Source organism: Siphateles boraxobius, unplaced genomic scaffold (assembly GCF_051911475.1).
Source record: "Siphateles boraxobius isolate OS27281-9 unplaced genomic scaffold, OSU_SipBor_1 1, whole genome shotgun sequence".
Taxonomy (NCBI): domain Eukaryota; kingdom Metazoa; phylum Chordata; class Actinopteri; order Cypriniformes; family Leuciscidae; genus Siphateles; species Siphateles boraxobius.
Window position 1 is genome coordinate 7,282,362 of NW_027508699.1, and position 21,666 is coordinate 7,304,027.

At 43.1% G+C, this 21,666-nt stretch overlaps 1 protein-coding gene across 4 annotated transcripts in view; it reads right to left on the reverse strand.

Moving 5' to 3' along the window:
* Positions 1-21,666, reverse strand: part of fgf12a (fibroblast growth factor 12a) — a 144,019-nt gene that overhangs the window by 46,073 nt on the left and 76,280 nt on the right. For all 4 annotated transcript variants that reach the window (XM_077248704.1, XM_077248694.1, XM_077248684.1 and 1 more), the window contains one exon: positions 5,299-5,402. In XM_077248704.1, coding sequence (XP_077104819.1) covers positions 5,299-5,402 — 104 coding nt within the window. The remainder of the gene's footprint in view (positions 1-5,298; positions 5,403-21,666) is intronic.

Consider the following 21,666-nt stretch of genomic DNA (forward strand, 5'->3'; position numbering starts at 1 on the left):
CCAGTCTCGAGAGGCTGGTACCCTTAGTAGATTTTGTAGAGGCATGGTATCATCTTCCCAACATATCTGCATGGGTCCTGCATATAATAAAATCAGGGTACAGACTGCAGTTCGCGCGCTGCCCCCCCAGGTTTTCGGGGATGGTGCAGACTACAGTGGTTCCAGAGCAGGCTCAGGTGATGGAACAAGAAGTACAGACTCTGCTGCTAAAGGAAGCCATAGAACGTATTCATCCTTTAGACAGGGAGTCCGGGTTTTACAGCCGGTACTTTATAGTTCCAAAGAAGGATGGGGGGTTAAGGCCAATTTTAGATCTCAGGGTTTTGAACCGGTCTCTGAGGGGGTTCAGGTTCAAAATGCTAACCATTCCTGCAATCGTGAGTCAGATCAGATCCGAGGACTGGTTTGTCACGATAGATCTAAAGGACGCTTATTTTCACATCTCCATCCTTCCATGTCACAGGAGATACCAGAGATTCGCTTTCGGTGGCGAAGCTTACCAATATCGGGTTCTTCCGTTCGGCCTAGCACTCTCTCCCCGCACATTCACCAAATGTATGGATGTAGCCCTTGCTCCACTGAGACTTCAAGGCATCCGTATATTGAATTATCTCGACGACTGGCTCATTCTGGCCCAGTCTCGGGAGGTGGCAGTTCGGCATCGAGATGTCGTCCTTGGCCACATTCAGAAATTGGGGTTAAGACTCAATACAAAGAAGAGTGTGCTAGAACCATCCCAGTGCACGATGTTTTTGGGAGTCGTGTGGAACTCGATTACGATGCAGGCACGAATGTCTCCCGCACGTATCGAGTCGATTCTGACGATGGTATCCAGGTTAAAGCTAGGCCAGGCCATCACTGTAAAGCAATTTCAAAGAATGCTGGGCCTCATGGCAGCGGCATCCAACATCATTCCTTTGGGCCTTCTACACATGAGGCCCCTTCAGTGGTGGTTAAAAACCAAGGGGTTTTCTCCCAAGGGGAATCCATTTCGTATAATCAGAGTAGCGCGCAGATGCCTTCATTCTCTACAAATATGGAAGAAACATTGGTTCCTATCCCAAGGGCCAGTGTTGGGAGTGTCAGGTCGCCGGAAAACCGTTTCGACAGACACCTCCCTCACTGGCTGGGGCGCGGTCATGGACGGCCACTTTGCCAGGGGTCTGTGGCAGGACCATCATCATTCGTGGCATATAAACTGCCTAGAGATGATGGCTGTGTTCAGGGCTTTGAGGAGCTTCCTCCCAGACATCAAAGGTTGCCATGTCTTAGTACGATCAGACAATACGTCTGTGGTAGCCTATCTGAACCGACAAGGGGGACTCAGATCGCGCCCTCTGTGCAGACTGGCGCATCAGATTATTCTTTGGTCCCAGGGGAAAATACTGTCTATCAGAGCAATGTATATTCCGGGGGTTCAGAATCAGGGAGCAGACATCCTGTCGAGGCAGGGGCTGAGGCCCGGGGAATGGAGACTTCACCCAGAGGTGGTGAAGCTAATATGGGAGAGGTTTGGACCGATGGAAGTGGATCTGTTTGCGTCTCGAGAGACGTCCCACTGTCCACTTTGGTTCTCCCTCTCGCATCCAGCTCCACTGGGGTTGGATGCCATGGTACAGGCCTGGCCGAGGCTTCGCCTGTACGCATTTCCCCCGATCGCTCTGCTTCCGGCAGTCCTGGAGAGGGTCCGTCAAGAGGGCATCAGTCTACTTCTGGTTGCCCCATTGTGGCCGACCCGAGTATGGTTTTCAGACATAATATCACTCCTGATAGCTCCGCCATGGCAGATTCCTCTGAGGAGGGATCTGTTGTCTCAAGCGTAGGGCACAGACTTCCACACTCACCCTGTGGAAGCTGTGGGTCTGGCCTCTGAGGGGGTTCAGTACCTAGATGCTGGTCTATAAGCTGGAGTGGTTGAAACCATACTTAGCTCTAGGGCTCCGTCTACTAGGAGATTATATGGCCTCAAGTGGAATGTATTTTCCACTTGGTGTAGAGAACAGGAGTTAGATCCAGTTAACTGCCCAGTGGCTTCAGTTCTGGAGTTTCTTCAAAATCGTTTCTCTGCGGGTCTCTCCCCTTCCACACTTAAGGTGTACGTGGCTGCCATTGCGGCTTTCCATGCGCCATTGAGTGATGGGCCTCTGGGGAGGCACCAGTTGGTCATTCGTTTTCTCCGTGGTACTCGGAGGATGAGACCGGCAACCAGGTCCAGGGTTCCTGCCTGGGACCTGGCAATAGTTCTTGAAGGGTTATCCCTGGCCCCCTTCGAACCTTTGCAGTCGGCTTCGCCTAAGGACTTAACGCTAAAATTGGTATTTCTCTTGGCTATTACCTCACTTAAGAGGGTGGGAGATCTCCAAGCCCTGGCAGTGACACCAGCTTGCTTGGAGTTTGCCCAGGCAGAGTAAAAGCTTTTTTGCACCCGAGTCCGGGCTATGTGCCTAAAGTTCCATCTAATGCGGCTCGGTCTACAGTCTTTCAGGCATTCCATCCTCTGCCTCATGTGTCGGCAGAAGAAGAGAAGCTTCATTTGCTCTGCCCCGTCAGAGCTTTGAGCATGTACCTTGAGAGGTCCTCTTCTTGGAGAAGGTCGGACCAATTATTAGTATGTTTTGGGTCACCTAAGAAGGGGCTCCCAGCATCCAAGCAGACTATTAGTAATTGGATTGTTCAGGCTAATACTGAGGCTTACAAGGTGCGCGACTTGCCTTCACCTTTAGCCGTGAGGGCCCATTCAACTAGAGGCATAGCTTCCTCTAGGGCCTTTCTTTCGGGAGTACCTCTACAGGAGATCTGTGAGGCAGCCGGTTGGGCTACTCCACATACTTTTATTAGGTTCTACAGTCTCAACCTTCCTTGTACGCCTGGTGCACACGTGCTCAGTCCTTGCTGAGTGCCTAAACAGTTTCACTCCGGGACAGGCCTATTTCATTGCGTGGCTTAGTGGGCACTCGTTCCCCAAAGAGTCGATTCTCGACGCAGTGTAGAGTTCCCTCGAAAGGGAACGTCTCGGGTTATGACTATAACCCTTGTTCCCTGAGAAGGGAACGAGACACTGCGTCGTCCTGCCACGCCCCTCGAGGCCTTAGAGCGTCTTGCTTCATCGCTAGGCTAGTGTGTGTGTGTGCTGGCGTCGCTTTTATGCATCCGGTTATGCCGTCACATGTTACGTCATGACGCAACACCAATCAGGATTGGAATAGTTTCATTCATACTTCAGAGGCGCACGCTAAGGGAGCGTCCCCAAAGAGTCGATTCTCGACGCAGTGTCTCGTTCCCTTCTCAGGGAACAAGGGTTATAGTCATAACCCGAGACGTTATCAGTAGTTATTGATTAGCTAATAGTGAACTATACCACATTCAACTGAGCACTATTAATTACTAATTTGTTAATCAGAGTTCCTTGTTAGTTAATAGTAGTTGAATATTAATAGTGCATTACTCATTTGTTCCTGTGTAGTAATTCATTAATGATGGAACAGTATTCTAAAGTGTTACCGAACTTACTTCTTGGTCATTAAAGAAGTCTGTTATATAAAGTATGTATGTGTGTAGCTTAAATAGCCTACAATCCAGACACACTACATCCTGCATTGGTTCAGCACTTGCACTTGCTAAGAAACTAAAGAAAAAATGGTTACTTATTAAAGATAAGTGCCCTCCCTTCTGATTTTGTGAAATAGGAAAACCGAAAGACTTAATGGATCCCATGAGGGAAATTCAGACATTACAGCAGCAGAGGTAGATAGCAGGATCAAAAAGTAAAAAGTATACAAAACATAAAAAGAATAAAACAGTGCAGTGTAAATTGTGTTGAATGCATTATACAGTAAAACAAACATAAAAATGCATCTAAAATGTATAAACTGCAACTAAATAGAAATCTGTGGAATCAGTCCCCTTATCTGGCATTGCTTGGTAAATATTGAAAAAAAAGCATCCAATGTTTGTGAAACCATCTGATCTTGGGTTTTATTTCAGCAAGTTAATTACACATAATGGGCACCAAAAGGGAGACATTATAAATAGCAAGGGAGTGTTTTCCTCCATTTAATTAAAAATCGATGTTGTTTCAAAGCCACATTCTTTAATATGTTCCTCTTGCTTTAGCAATATGTCAATTTGAACTACTAGACTTGATGAATAAGGCCATCTGGTCACTGCTTGGTAACATTGTTTGTCCCAATCCCAGTCACATCTTGCTCTTGAACCACTATTTTTAAATAATACATTTTAAATAATAAATATTAAATAATATTTAAATTATATATATATATATATATATATATATATATATATATATATATATATATATATATATATATATATATAATAATCTGCAGCTGTTTCATAATGTTTAAGGGTCTTAATTATTACTCAAGTAGTGAAGCCACTTGAGCCCTGTTGCTTTTGGTGCACGTTCTACTTCTGCTTGTTTATTTTAAATGGCTATATATTTTTATGGTGTGAAGCCAACAAATTTTGCATGCATGTTATTTCTGCCATTAATGGTAATGAGTTCATAAGCATTTCAAATACAAAAGCTCAGCACTATTAGTCAGTTTGTGCTACGAACATAAAATACCAGACATATCCCACTTCTCATAAAAAAATGTCTTTAAAAAATAATTATTCTGAACCATGTCCATTTTGTTACATCTATGCACTTATAATTTCCTACTTCTTTCTGTTCTTCAAACTATATATTTAATATACAGTTTATGCACAGTAAAGAGTTGATCAGTAGGTTATAAATTATGGAATTTTTGTGAACTGATTAGTTCACTGAAACGAATCTATGCCAACCAACCTCATAGCAATGGAAACAGGAAATTAATTTATTCCTTTCTTCTTCGATTGTCTTTAACAGGATTAAGAGTTCTGTGACCAGCCGTTATATAATCTGTCAGAAGTCTGTAACTCACTTCGACACTTTTCCACAAACCTGTTTCAACTGCTGACTGAGTGGGGGCAAGAACATATGCCTGTCATCCACCATAACTCAACTGAAGCCTACAGGGAAAACAGTTGCTGTCACGCTGTTAAGCCATGCTAAAAGCAGCCCTTTTACTGAATTTTACACTGCAAGGGTTTAACGACTGAATCAAGATAGCAAAGACAAGGTTTCTCAGTGGGAATGTAGCACTTTTCACTTTTTTGTACTAATGAAGCTGAGCTCACAGAGTACATGTATAAATATAAATGAGCTCCAAGAATACAGTATGCACTGCATGCAGCATTCCTCCATGTGTAGATACGCACACAGGCATGCAAACTGATTAAGGGGAATCTTACTGAGCTGTAGAGGAAGCCCTCCCCATTCATGCCGATGTAGAACCCTCTTTTGACTCCCTGAATGGCCACCACTCTTAAGCCGACAGGGATGAGGTTGAAAAGAGCTAGGGAAAAAATAAGGAGGACATGTTATGTAACCATATGTTTGACACCACTAGAACCACACTAGAAACAGTGCTAAACTATTATCTAATTATTTGTTTAACAGTTCTATCTAATAATGCATTAGATAGGACTGTTAAACTAATGAAGATGGAGAATGCTCAGTCTCTGCCATTCTCAGCGCCGTCAAAATCAAACAGAGCATCAGGACGTAACCACGGCTAGGGGGAAATAATTGTTCTCAGGGACGCACCCTGGTGGCTAGCTTATTTAACTGAGTTCCTAACTATCCTAACTCTTCCTAACTCTTAGAAGAAAAAAATGAAAGTTAACAAAAATATCCTTGATTGGACTGAACAAACTGTCTGTGATTTCATATTTTTCAACCAGACCACTGTCGTAGCATTTCCATCATTTGGATGCTCCGCTGGTGTAATCACTGGAACAGCTTAGAAGCAAAGAAGCATCTGGCACACTTTACCCCACATCCACCATTTTGTTAAAATTCATGGATAATCTTTAGACTTTAGTTGGCGATTCAAAAACAGGTAAAATTTGCACACGACTAAGTCATGGAGAAAATTTAGACATAAAACTAATTGTACCTGCTCAAGTCATCTGTATTTGGTAAACATGACAAAGATTTTGCATTACCATAGATTAAGGGGGCAACACACTCTTCCTACTTCTATTTAATTTTCAAGTGAAGGAATGAGCCCAGTTTGCTGATGCTCAGTATTGTGACTTGAAAAGGTGCCAACATGCCCATGATTGAATCATGAGCTGATTCAATCTCACTTGATAAAAAATAGGTGCCTGCTGTTCTATGGTGTAAATTTGCCTGAAAAGCAGCGAATACTTCAGTGGGTCTCTCAGTATTCTATTTGTACTGACACTTCTTTGAAAATCTAAAGCTAGAAGTTCAATACAGTTAGTCTACCCTTTTGAAAAGCAGTATTAGTACAAAAACAATGACATCTCATACAGGTTACAGTATTGAATGCCCCCCAAAAATTAGCGCATTGTACTTGGGATTAAAACTGGATGTTTGGGTGGACATTTTGAAGGTGCTTTCCCCATTTAAAAAAAAACAAATTGAACCAATATTTGCCAATTGCTAGTTAGATTGGACAGAAATCTGATTCATCACTATTGGAAATAGTGGAAATACATGCCTATGGTGACATTTCTGCAAAATGGCAACCTAGAAATGTTGCCACAGGCATATTTTTTTCAATGAACCTGGGTTTCAAAATGATTTGAATCATTTTTTAAAAACATTTTTAGTGCTAAAAGTCAGTTTTATCCTAAACAGCTGAATGTGAAACTGGCAAAATTTTATTTTACATTGGTTGTTGTATGTACCTGTATATAACTAAGACAAAACTTTAGACATTTTTAGAGTGGTTATTTTGTTGATGAGTCAAGTCTAAGCAGACTTACAGTAATAACTGACTACAGTACTGAAGCATCTTAATGTGCTAGGACAGGCTGTTCTGATACACAACACATGGGTTTCAGGAATGGTAGGATCAAGACAAGAGGCATAAGAACTGTAATTCATATGGACACAAATCTCAAAGTGAAGCACAAAGAAGCAGACGTCTAAAGAGTCGGCCCTCTGTTCCTAATCTGTGTCTGAGAGGAGACACTGTCATAGCTACTGCATTCTGACAAACCTTTTTTACTTATGAATAACGACTATAAACGCAGACAGTCAAATTTCCTTGGCATGAATGATTAATCAATGACAAACATTTTCAAATAACCAAGAGGGATTTGAAAATGCGCAAGGTTATTTGCTGGTAATTTTGAGTGCATCCGTTTTACAAAATGGTTTCTTAAATGTTTCCATCTGATGACAACCAATTTGAATCATTTTGATGGAGGGGAACAGGAATGGACTGTACCACATCATCAGATTCTAATCTTATTGACTGCTGAAGCAGACAGTTGGCAATCATATGTGATCTATGGTGCCTCCACAAAACATGAATCATCAAATGTGCATTTTTTTAACACTCAGATGCTGAAATTTGCTATTGTTAAGCTCAGTCTGAACCCACATGTTAAAGGGTCATGAACGGAAAAATCCAATTTTCCTTGCACTTTTGACATATAAGTCAAGTCAAGTCACCTTTATTTATATAGCACTTTTTACAATACAGATTGTTTCAAAGCAGCTTTACAGCGATAACAGGAAAATAATGCAACAAAAAGTGTGTTTCAGCTGTACTGCATATCTAGAAGAAAATAGTGTCATAGTCTAGCTTAAGTAAGTTCAGAGATGCTTCATTTTTGTTGTAAAAAAGTTATTAATTTAGTTAATTTATATATATATAAAGCCACTCTTCAGGGGCGTGCCAAATCATGCAAGCCAAACAATCTGAGACGTTGCAATTGTTTTCTGACGGGTGATATGGATCATGTTAGGAGGGGTCAGGGGGTTTCTCCCCCTGAAAATTTTTAAATTCTGGCAGCTAAACATACCATTTCAATACAGTTCGGGAGGGACAGAAATACCTTAACGGAGCTAGCAGCAACCCTCCTCTATCTGAGGACTAAGTCAAAGTATCTATTTTGTAAGTTTAAGTAAAAGACAGGTTGATGAAAGAACTGTAAGCTCAAATTCAAAAGCTTATGAAGTCTACTTCATTAAAGCATGTTTACACACAAACTTACTGTACACTTAGGCCTACTACACATGATTTTAAAAACAGTACCATTGCAGTTTTTATGTTATGATTTTAAATTGTTATGTGACCTAAGAACCATCTTACATTAATAAAGGTGCTGAGGTCTGACTTTGTGGTGCTCTGAAATTAAGTTATTTTAATATTAATATGTGATGAAGGGCTTTGAAAGAAGTTTGACAGATTTCAGTGCTGAATAAGGTTAACACTACCCCGTTTATTTGAAAATGGTTAATATTTGACAGAAATTTAAAAAAGTAATCAAATCAAATGTAATATGTAACATTACTTTAGTAAAATCATTGAAGAAAGCAAAAGAAAACCAGTGCCTACTTCATCATCGCAACTTTGGCCCCGCCCACTGGCATGTTAGTGAGATGAGAGGAGAGAAGAGCGATACAGGGTCACTGGACTAAAAGTAACTTAATGCTAGGAATGTGGTTATTTATTTTCAACAATGTGAATATCTCAGTTGAGCATTATTTATTTATATTCAGTATTCCGTAATAGTAAAAGCGTGCCAAAAGTTTTCGAAAGAGTTCCACACTTAGTTATTTCATATGCAAAGATGATAGCCAATCACAGCAGTGAGTGTTTACACTGAAGTCTCATAGCAGACACGCCACAGCGTTAAAATCAGAGGGCTAAAATCAGGGTAGGAAAAATGCCGTCTCTTTCTAAATTATGACAATTTTTGATGTAGAAATCATACTGACATAAGTGCACCCCCGGAAACATTATAAAACAATAAAACAATGCAGTTCATTACCCCTATAATGTACTTGTACTTGGGTAAGTCTCTTTGTGTCATGATTCCTGTCAGGTGTTCACCTTGTCATGTGTGTACTTTTGTCATTTCCTGTCTTGTGCCAAGTTTTGTAGTCTTATGTAGTTTTTCATATTGATTCGTCTACTCTCCCCAGATGTATCTTGTTTCCTTATTTCCTAGTTAAGCTTGTTTGCCCCTGTGTATTTATATCCCTTGTGTTTCACTTGTTAGTTTGTCAGTTGTTGTACATGTATTGGTTGCTTGTGTTTCTGTGATCCTCGTGGTTTTGTTCCTTTGTTCCTTGAGTTCTGTTTTATCTGTTTATGTGTTACTTTATTAAAAATCCTGCACTTAGATCCTCGCCTTCGCCTGCTTTCCTCAGCACTTTACATTTTGCAACAAGTTTTTTTTTAAACTCTAATATCATTTCATTTAAATGACATAAATTTAAATCTTAATTGGGTGCCCAGCTGTACCACCTTTTTTTTAAGTTAAAGCTAAATACATTTTTAAATGAGGGTGCTCTGTAGTATCAGGAACTGCACCAGTCATGGTGCATGTAATATTCTGTGAGCATTTCTCTCTCTGATCTGCTGACAGCTTCAATAGAAAGGTAATTCAGGAATTGATCTCAGGAGTTGATTCTCATCAACATAATCAGTAGGGATCAAAAGGTCAGTCATTTCAAGGTGGAAGTAATGTATTATTCTGATAATTTATTTTGGGCTTGATCTGAATGCTAAACTGTGCTTTCATTTTTTTTACATCCATATCTTTATGAACTTCCGGTTGCTTGTAATATTGGTAACAATTAAACTGGTACAAATTGTGTTACACTTTCTGCATGTTTTCTGTAGCTGAATCCGAAATCACCCCCTATACCCTCAAATAAGGCATTATTTGAGGGGACATGAATAAATATTGTGAAAGTTCTGATCCAATCTGACTTCTGACCTGTAATGCTGCCTGAACCATAATCGTACACTGTTCGTTCGTTGGCTAGAGGAGAACCCCCCCGGAGAGAGCCTGGGTTCTCCCAAGTTTTTTTTTCTCCATTCTGTCACTGATGGAGTTTTGGTTCCTTGACACTGTCGGCTTTTTTGCCTTTGTCGTCATTGGCTTTTGGCTTGCTTAGTTGGGGACATTTAATTATATTACAAAAATATTAAACAATATTATTACAACATTATTTTCCTGTTATCTCTGTAAAGCTGCTTTGAAACAATCTGTATTGTAAAAAGCGCTATATAAATAAAGGTGACTTGACTTGACTTGACATCCATTTGTAGACAAACCATAGTGGACGTTATTGAGTGCGCTTATTCAATCCCACATAACTAATGCGGTGGCCAATGCTCCGCATCGCTGCCCTGCCGCAGATATGTCAAAAATGATTGTCCCTATGTTACCACTTGTACGGAGCTTGGGATGCATGTTTAGTGCTCCCCAACCCTTGGCACTGGCTCATCAGGACAGTCAGACTCGGCTATGCGATTCAGATTGCCAGATACCCACCCCTATTTAGCTGCGTCCTTTTTACTTTGGTGGCAGGCAAAGAGGCCCCTGCAGACTGCAGTCCTCTTGGCGAAGGATGCAATAGAGCCCAATGTGTATATTCTCCACGGCTGATCCTAAGACGGAAGCCCGTGTCTTTCCCTTGGGCTAAGTCACCCATTGTTTCATATGCAGTACAACCTTCGGGTTAGTCCATATGTATTTTCCACATAACTCTTTGAAGAAGTGGCTTCCACAGCATTCTCCTTCCTAAACAGAAAGGGCACGCTTTCCCAGTGTTATCCAATAACTCACTCTATGGGTTATCACAGAAAAACAGTGACAGATACACTCTGTGTAAGCCTCCTCCTATCATCCTTCCAGGCAAGGTGTAGAGGCTTGCACAGGGCACTGGATGGGGTTCAGCAGCTGTGGCGCTTTGGTAGGGATTCCTATTGGTCAGTCATGACCTACGTTGTAGTGACTGACCGATAGGGAACGTTTCGGTTACATATGGTAACCCTCGTTCCCTGAGGGAGGGAACAGAGACGTAGGTCCCGTCCCCACATCTGCTGCCACCCGCCGGGGCGGCCAGCTTGTCTCCTCAGCAAAAACTGAAGTGCAATTGCAGCAGATGCTCATTATATACCCACGCTAACGAGGCCGCACAGCTGATGCAAATGATTGCACGCCAATGTGTATTGGCTTGTTTTAGTTTCACTCTTAAGTAGTTTGGCCTCTCTAGCGAGATTCCTATTGGTCATTCATGACCTACGTCTCCGTTCCCTCCCTCAGGGAACGAGGGTTACCATATGTAAAAATTTAGACATAGTACCTTGCTAGGAGAAGAGTAAAATATGATTACAGTTTAAAACAGCTGTTTTCTATGTGAATATATAGTAAAGTGTAATTTATTCCTGTGATCAAAGCTGAATTTTCAGCATCGTTACTCCAGTTTTCAGTGTCACATGATCCTTCAGAAATCAATCTAATATGAAGATTTGCTGCTCAAGAAACCTTTCTGATTATTATCAATGTTCATATTTTTGTGGAAACTGATATACTTTATATGTCAGGATTATTTAATGAATAGAAAGAAAAGTTCAAAAGAACAGCATTTATTTGAAATATAATATTTTGTAACATTATAGCCTAAATATCTTTACTGTCACTTTTTTTATTAATTTAATGTGTTCTTGATTAATAAAAGTATTAATTACTTTAAAAAAACTATTGACCCCAAATGTTACCTTTATACAATACTTGTATTTATATCTTTAACATTATTATTTGTTAGAAAGAAATTCTAAGTTAATTTAAATTAAATGGTACACTTATATTTGTTCTATAATAATCTAAGAGCTGGATCACTCCTCCATAGGCTTCTTAAGGGATTGAAACTTGTTCCCCGAAAAGTTATTACAGACATCGTTAAAATAGTCCAAGTGACTACAGTGGCTCAATCTTAAGTTTATCAAACGACGAGAATACTTTTTGTGTGCAAAAAAAACAAAAATAATGACTTTATTTCAACTATTCATTTCCCTTTCTGTGGGCCTCGAGTCAGTTCACAAGTGTAATAGCGTAAGCTTCTGTGTTGTACGTCACACGCATCACACACATGACCAGCGTCGGCCAATAGTGAGCCTACGTGTGACGTAGCACTACGCAATCACACTATGTTAACTGACTCGAGGCCCACAGAGAAGGAAATGAATAGTTGAAATAAAGACGTTATTTTTGTTTGTTTTTGCGCGCAAAAAGTATTCTCGTCGCTTGATAAACTTAAGATTGAGCCACTGTAGTCACTTGGACTATTTTAACGATATCCCTTTAAGTGAATAATATTTTTAAAACATTTTTATCAGTTTTATGTGATTTACAGGAAAAATAAGATAGATTTAAGAAGGCAACACTGAAATTATAGAACAACAAATGAGATCATTATTTACAATTATCAATAACATTATTCATTATTTAAAAACTCAAAAGAAATGCAAATACTTTGTTTCTAAACACTTTAATTACTAAGAATTTGTAAAAAAAAAAAAGTTGAAATTAATTAATTTGAAGATGAATCACGGTCGCACCACATGACATTTTTTAAGGCTCGGTCCAATTCATCTAGATGAAGAAACACTAAAATCACTGAAGTTAAACATTTAATATGAATTAATGTGTACACAACATCTTTAATGTTTGAACAATTGCAGCAGTTCCCTTTCAAGGGAACTCGAGCTGCGTTGAGACGCGGTGGGAACGCTCTGCGTGATTGCGTCATGAAGCACGTGTATAATCAGTCCAATGGAAGAGCGAGACGTCATAGGCGGTGACGTCATAGACCAGGAAGCTATAAAGCACACCAGAAAACAGACCGCGACAGCTTCTGTTGCCTTCAGCAAGCGATCTGTGTATTCTGTCCTTGTCATATTTATTGTTGTCTGTCAAGTTGCAATATATATATATATTATGGCAAAAGAGAGCAAGCAGCTTTTGTGTTGTTCCCTGCCCACGTTATATCACGGGTGGGGACACACACATCAGCTTTTTGTTACTATTTGGGAGTGGAGCATGCCACAGTCAGTTCTCGAGGGGGCTGACTGTGAGCATTGCGAGAAGCTGTCCGTGAGGATGCTCCGCTCCCGCCGGGCGTTCTTCGAGGAGGACGGTTTGGTTCGCGCTCCCCGCGCGGGTCCCGCTGTTGCCGATGCACGGCGGCGACTCGCATTTTGGGGTTCGCAAACGGATCTGACAGCGGGGGGTTGGGACGGGCCCCGCCCTATCTCAGCTTTCACCTGCCAGATCCAGTGCTGGCGATTTCCAGTTCCGAGGAATTGGTATCGTTAGTGTTTTGTTTAGAAAAAGAGAACAAAACAAATAAAGATATTAAGAAAAGGCAGATGTTTGAGTTTTCAATAAATGAATAAATAAGTCAGCTCATAACTCTGTTGAATAAAGAGGAGCTTTAAAAGGAGGTTTATCTAGTGCTGTTGCTAGTTAAATATTTTCTGGCCAGCTGAACATTATGAGAGTGAAAATAAAAAGAGTTTATTAGATTAAATAAATCTAAAAACAGAAAAACTCTGTATCTCAGCCTCCTCGTCGGGGACTGCCGTTTTTTCCCTATCTCCACACCACACTGAGGTGTCGAGATCGTGGAATAAGTCGGTTTCTATTTTATGTGTTTAATGCCCAACGTCTAACTATAGTAATGCTATGGGTATTAAGTATCATGGTATGACAGTGCCTCGGGTTAAAGAGACGCTTGCTAGCTTTCTCTCTCCCGAGTCGGAGTCATCATTTTTAACCCCGACGTTACCCACCATCAGCCATCTAAATAAATTTTTTTATTAGGCAACGCTGGTGGGTAAATTATAAAGACATGGATGAATGTGAGGTTGTCAGCACTGACGCTATTCGAGAATTGCGTAGTGCAAAAACAGATAAACTATACTGGGGAGGGACGGTTTCGAGAAATTGTTTCTCCTCTGCGTCCTCTGGGTGGCGACTCTCTGAGGCGGGTCGCAGCACGGCCAGTTCGGTTGTTTTCCTGCTGGTGGCCACGGAGTGATATATATATATATATATATATATATATATACGTTTTTCTGATTTAAAAATAAAGAAAAATAAGATAAAATTATGTCTGTTCTTCTGGACGCTCCGCTTTCAAAAAAAAAAAAAACTAAGAATAAACCGTTCAGCGGCGTTCCAGAGGTTTCTTCCTCACCAATCTAATGTTCCTGAGACTGCTGGGCGGAGCAGTCTCAGTCTACAAAGCTCCTCGCAGCACAGAGTGCAAGAACGAGTTTCGCCATTTGGGCTCCTCTACAATCGAAGGGGACTTGGGTGGCGGTAGCAGTCTAGCCAGTTAGAGATATGCAAGATCTGAGGACTATTTTATCTCTTCTAAAGGGTGGTCCCCTCCGGGGTAGGGATGGTTTTGAGAAAATCGTTTCTCCTCGGCGCCCTCTGGGGTGCGACTCTCTGAGGAGGGTCGCAGCGCTGCCAGTTCGGTTTTCCTGCCGGTTCGCCGTTCAGGACACCAAGGTGTCAGTGTCCCCAAACGATCCTCCGAGGGGGGTCGTAGAGCAGTCAGTTCGGTTTCCCTGCCGGTTCGCCGTTTCAGGGTGCCGAGGTGCCTGCTTTTTCCAATGATCCTCCGAGGAGAGTCGTTGGAACTAAGTTATTTAAAGGGAGGCAAGATCTGAGGACTGTCGTCATCTCTAATAAAGCTTCTGAGGGCTCCTCCGGGGCAGGGACGGTTTTGAGAAATCGTTTCTCCTCGGCGCCCTCTGGGGTGCGACTCTCTGAGGAGGGTCGCAGCGCTGGCAGTTCGGTTGTTCCCTGCCGGTTCGCCGTTCAGGGCACCGAGGTGTCAGCGTCCCCATACGATCCTCCGAGGAGGGTCGTAGAACGGTCAGTTCGGTTGTTCCCTGCCTGTTCGCCGCTTCAGGGCACCGTAGTGACTGTTCAACCAAATCCAGAGGCCAGTCTTGAGAGACTGGTTCCCCTAGTAGAATTTCTGGCAGCGTGGAAACTACTGCCACATATTTCTCTGTGGGTCCTGCACACGATAGAAAAAGGGTTCAGAATTCGGCCTTCGTGCCTCGGTCATGTGGAAGAACCTTGGTTCCTCGCCCAGGCCCAGTGTTGGGGGCTTCTTGTCGACGCATAATGCTATCGATGGATGTTTCCCTCACAAGTCGGGGGCAATCATGAGTGGTTGGTCGGCGAAGGGTCCGGACAACACACTGATGGTCTCGTATATCAGAGCAGATATCCTGTTGAGGCAGGGGCTGTGGGCCGGGGAATGGAGACTTCACCCCGAGGTGGTGGAGTTTCTTAGGGAGAACTTCGGTCAAACTACAAGTCGACCTTTCGCATCGCTTGTACAATGCATTGCCCTTGTGGTTCTCCCTCACGCATCCAGCTCCGCTTGGACTGGATGTAATGTGATAGGTGTGGTTGCCGCTACACCTATACGCTTTTCCTGATATCTTTGCTCCTGGGAGCTCTGGAGTTGTGGATACTGTGGGCTCGGCCTCTGAGGGGGCCCAGCTCATAGATTCAGGTTTCTCGACCGAGGTCGTGGAGACCATACTCCAGTCTAGAGCTCCCTCCACGAGAAGACTAATATGCTGTTATCTGCCTGGTGCAGAGAACGCCTTCTGTATCTCGTTTCTGCCCTGTTGGTACAGTACTTGATTTCTGTAATGAATGTTTCTTTGCTGGGCTATCTCTGAGGAGAGATCCTTAATTTCGTCTTCTCCGTGGTACATGAGGCTGAGGCCTGCACGTACTTGGATTTGCACCTGGTTGGTGGTAGTATTTCTTCACCCCAGATCGGGTTGTATTTCTAGGTCCCTACTAAATGTGCGGGTCATTTGTGCTCCAGGCCTTCTGTCCTCCACCTTTAATACCCCAGATCAGGAAAATCTTAAATCTGTTATGCCCTGTCCGGGCTTTGGATGCTTAGGTCCACAGAGCTGCTCAGTGGCGTTTATCAGAACAATTATTTGTCTGCTTCGGGTAACCTAAGATAGGTTGCCCTGCATCTAAACAGATAATGAGCAAGTGGGTAGTTGAGGCTATCTCACTTGCTTATGAAGTGGCCGGACAGCGTTCACCTGTGGCTGTTCAGGCCCATTCTGTTCAGGCCCTGTTCAGGCCCGAGTATGGCTGCCTCTAGGCTTTAATTTCGGGGGTTTCCCTTCAGGATATTTGTAATGCGGCAGGCTGGTCCTCACCTCATACATTAGTCAGATTTTATGACCTACACCTCTCCACTCCCGGGGCTAGGTTGCTTGCTTCTAGTGTGTGCAAGGACTTCACACAGAACAGGCATTTGTCTTATGGCGTAGTGGGTATGGGGTTCCCACCGCGTCTCAACGCAGCTCGAGTTCCCTTGAAAGGGAACGTCTCAGGTTACGTATGTAACCCTGGTTCCCTGAGAGGGAACGAGACGCTGCGTTCTCCTGCCATACTTCCTGCTGTTTTCTGGTGTGCTTTATAGCTTCCTGGTCTATGACGTCACCGCCTATGACGTCTCGCTCTTCCATTGGACTGATTATACACGTGCTTCACGACGCAATCACGCAGAGCGTTCCCACCGCGTCTCAACGCAGCGTCTCGTTCCCTCTCAGGGAACCAGGGTTACATACGTAACCTGAGACGTTTTTTTTTTTTTTTTTGTATTTTAAAATTTTAAAATTACGTCATTGACCCATATACAAAACAGGTAATCTGGTTTATTTCCTTTTTGTTGCTAGTAGAAGATCTGAATGGCTGGAAACTTAATTTTGTAGCCAAATTGGCTGATGAGTGAAAAAGTTAATTTCAAACCCTGGTAAGAATGAAGGTGAACTTGACCTTGCTGGCAAACAGTTTCCAAACACTGGAGACATGAGGGAAGGGAAGGCACACTCTGGAGAAGTACGCTGAATATAAAGTAAGTCCACTTCGTTAAATTGAGACTGGACAATAAGAGGAGACAAGGTGTGTGCCTTTATAGGAGTACTGATGTGTGCTGTGGTAAGGAGCCAAGAGGGATTATGGGAGATGTAGTGCAGAAGTGAGAGATGAGATCATGACAGTACTCCCCCTGGAGGGTGGGCGCCTTTGAGTCGGAAGAGTGACAGGTAGAGGACCGGTGACCAGTGCCGGCAGGATGGGAGTTTTATTTACAGGAACAGACTTGAATTTATTCTTTTGGACTAAAACGGATATACAGGCTATTACAGGAGTGGACGGGCAGTGGGAAATACCACCCTTCCTCATAGCTACCCATACAGACATTATAGGAAGATTAGCAAGCGTGGAAACAAGATTCATACTTCCAGAATTAGCTTTCCTTGGCTTGGGGAAGTAGACTCTGAATTGGGGAACTCTAGAATCTTGTGCCTGTGTGAAGAGTTCTGAGGTTGATGAGGACTCTGTGGATTGGGCTACTGATGAGATCAAGATGGCGGCGCGAATACATCGCGAGGCTCGCGGTCTCTCCAGATTCTGCAATTTTGCTTTACTTTTCTTGCTCATTTCGGGTCTGTTCGTGCAGAACAGTTGTGCCTTCACATCGTACACCCGATGCGAGCATTTGGATATTGGTTCGCGAACTTCCAACAGTTTTATGGACAACCTTCCACTGCTTCCTGAGATCGCCAGAACACCCGAGGCTATGCACTCTGCCCGGCCGGGCGGAAGTGCTCGCAGGCGGCGTCGAGATCGTAAACAAAGGCGGGGGAAGCGCGGAGGACTAAGAGCTAAGCTAAAGCTAACACCACATAGGCTCTCTTTACCCAGCATTTTCCTTACCAATGTACAGTCTCTGTTGAACAAAATGGACGAGATTCGACTCAACATCACATGCAACAAGAGACTTTTGAACTGTAATGTCCTAATCTTCACAGAAACATGGTTAAACAGCGGAATACCGGACAACGCTATTGAGCTAGCGGGACGCCATACATTCCGGGCGGATAGAACATTAGATGGCTCCGGTAAGACCAGAGGTGGTGGATTGTGCATTTACATTAACAAAGCTTGGTGCACAAACTCTGCTATTGTTGGGAGACATTGTTCAGCTAACCTTGAGTTTCTCATGGTTAAATGTAGACCATTTTATCTACCGCGGGAGTTCACTTCCACTATTATCACTGCAGCCTACATTCCCCCGCATGCTGATGCCAAGTTTGCTATGAAAGAACTTCACGCAACCATCAGTAAACAACAGACCATCCACCCGGAAGCTGCGTTTATTGTTGCGGGTGATTTTAATCATTCAAACTTAAAGTCAGTGCTACCGAAATTTCACCAGCATGTTTCCTGTCACACCAGAGGAAACAAAACTTTAGACCATGTTTACACAAGCATGGCTGGAGCTTACGTCGCGACACCCCTCCCCCACCTGGGACAGTCAGACCACCTTTCTTTGTTCCTCACGCCCAAGTATGCACCTCTCATCAATCGCGTGAAGCCATCAGTGAAGACCATCAAGGTGTGGCCTGCGGGGGCAGATTTCTCACTCCAGGAAAGGTTTCTACACACTGACTGGAGTATGTTTGCCTCTCAAGCCACCAGTGACTCTCACACGGACATTGACTTCTACACCTCCTCTGTACTGGATTATATTAATACCACCATTGACAGTGTTACAACCCAGAAGCAGATCACCACATACCCAAATCAGAAACCATGGATGAACAGGGAAGTGCGACTCCTATTGAAGACACGCAACACTGCCTTCAGATCAGGAGATGCACAAGCCTATAGCACTTCCAGAGCAAATCTGAAAAGGGGCATCAAAGAGGCCAAGCACTGCTACAAGCTTAAGATAGAGCTTTTCCAACGCTGACCCTCGACGCATGTGGCAGGGCATTCAGGCCTTCAGTGACTACAAACCCACTCACTCCACCCCCTGATGTCAACTTCCTGAACGAGCTAAATGACTTTTATGCTCGCTTTGAAAGAGACAACAGAGAAACTGCCACCAAGCTCAAATCCCCAGCAGACCACCCGCCAATCACACTCTCCTCCACAGATGTCTGCAATGCACTGAGCAGGATCAGCGGGCACAAGGCTGCTGGACCAGACAACATCCCTGGACGCGTACTCAGGGCATGTGCGGAGCAGCTCGCTGGGGTTTTTACAGACATTTTCAACCTGTCTCTTGCCCAAGCAGCAGTACTAACATGCTTTAAATGCACTTCCATTGTGCCAGTGCCAAAACACTCCAGCCCGATGTGCCTTAACGACTATCGCCCTGTAGCACCCACACCCATCGTAATGAAGTGCTTTGAGTGGCTGGTCCTGGCACACCTAAAAGACTCTCTACCATCCACATTGGGCTCAGATCAGTTTGCCCACCGTAGCAATAGGAGCACAGAGGATGCAGTATCCATGGCACTGCACTCTGTGGTCACACATCTGGACAATAAGAACACCTATGCACGCATGCTGTTTGTTGACTTCAGTTCAGCATTCAACACTGTCATCCCAACTAAGCTAATAGCCAAACTTGGAGACCTGGGCATCAACACCTCCATGTGCAACTGGATTTTGGACTTTTTGACCAACAGACCCCAGAATGTTCGATCTGGCTCCACCTGCTCCACGTCCATTACACTCAACACTGGTGTACCACAGGGCTGTGTGCTAAGCCCGTTTCTCTACTCACTCTTCACCTACGACTGCAAGCCTGTGTACGGATCTAATTCCATCGTCAAGTTTGCGGACGACACTACGGTAATTGTTCTCATCAGCAACAACGATGAGACTGCCTATAGGGAGGAGATCAAGCACCTGGCCACATGGTGCGCTGAAAATAACCAGCTCCTCAACACCACCAAAACGAAGGAGCTCATCGTGGACTTCAGAAAAGAGTCAAGAGGCACACACGACACCATCCACATCAATGGAATGGCTGTTGAGCGTGTCTCCAGTTTCAAGTTCTTGGGAATCCACATCTTGGCGGACATGTCCTGGACAACCAACACCTCCTGCCTGGTCAGGAAGGCTCACCAGTGCCTTTTCTTCCTGAGGACACTGAGGAAGAATCAGCTTTCCTCGACTATCCTGGTGAACTTCTATCGCTGTGCAATAGAAAGCATCCTGACCAACTGTGCTACAGTGTGGTATGGGAGCTGTTCTGTTGCAGAGCGCAAGGCACTGCAGCGGGTGGTGAAAACCGCCCAGCGCATCACTGGGACTCAACTACCTGCCATCGAGCACATCCAGAGGAAACGCAGTCTGCACCGAGCTCGCAGCATCCTTAAGGACTCCTCTCACCCAGCCCACAGACTGTTTTCTCTACTGCCCTCCGGCAGGCGTTTCAGGTGCCTCCGGACCAGGACCATTAGACTAAAGAACAGCTTTTTCCCCAGGGCTGTCTCTTTACTGAACTCTTAACCCTCACTGATCCCACTCCCCTCATATACTGATAATCTCTCCTCTCCCTCCTCACACCTAACTCCATTTTGTTATTGGTTATTTGTTATTTGCAATGCTATAATGTTAATTTGCACTGCTGACTATTATCATAGTAACAACTGTTTACATATACATCTTGCACTACTCACCTGACTAGAATATCAAGTTGCACTGCCGACTGTTTATTTACAGTACCAATTGTTTACATATACATTTGCAATACCGTACTTTAACTGTAATATGCAATTACTTTCCATTGCACTTTTACTCGGATAGCTTCTGTCCAACTTAATTTGCACTACTTTAAATCCATTGTTATACTGCTCATTTAGCCTTACTTATTACATATATCTATCTGTAAATCCTGTTTATAGTAATAACCATCTGTTTATTATGCTCACATTCTGTATATTATCACATTCTATATATATCACATTAGTATACTAAGCTCACATTCTGTTTATAGTAATAGCCATCTGTATATATATTCATAGTACACATTCACCTGTAAACTCTGTTTATAGTAATAATCATCTGTATATTATGTTCATTGTACATATCTGTAAAAATTCTGTTTATAGTAATAGCCATCTGTATATTATATTCAGTACATATCTAGCTTTAAATTCTGTTCACAATAATAGTTATCTGTATATCATATTCATAGGACTAATCTATCTGGAAAATTCTGTTTATAATAGTATTCAACTCTATATTTATTCAGTACATATCCATGTACTGCACTTACGGAACCATTGTATATCCTGCACTTGCTACTATTGCACTTCTGGTTAGACCCAAACTGCATTTCGTTGCCTTGTACCTGTACTTGTGTAATGACAATAAAGTTGAATCTATCTATCTATCTATCTACTGGAGACTGAAGGACTGAAGAGGGATGCGCAGGTGGGATGGTGGGATGGTGGGATGATGGCTCCTTCTACTTCACCTACAGTGTAGGACAATCCACTTAGCCACAGGACATCCTTGGTGTAACGCTGCAGGGAACAGGTGGTAACTGAAGCCGTCAGAATCTGAAAAGATGATTGTCTGAACCATTCAAGAATATGGTCTTTAAGGTGCCCTCATTCCAAGACACCATGTTGGAGAGCTCAAAAAATTCCTTCATGTAATTCTCGATCGGATGACCATTTTGGAAAACAGATGGGAGCAGATAAGCAGTATTAATAGCTTGGTAACAGATTTTCCTTTTTTGTACAGTAGGTGCAGGAGATCATGGATGACAGATGGAAGCACACACCTCATTGTGACAGGTGAGCATGAAGGTAATTTTGACCTTGCAGGCAAACAGACAGGAACACTGGAGACATGAGGGAAGGGAAGGCACACTCTGGAGATAATCACTGTAAAAAAATGCTGGAG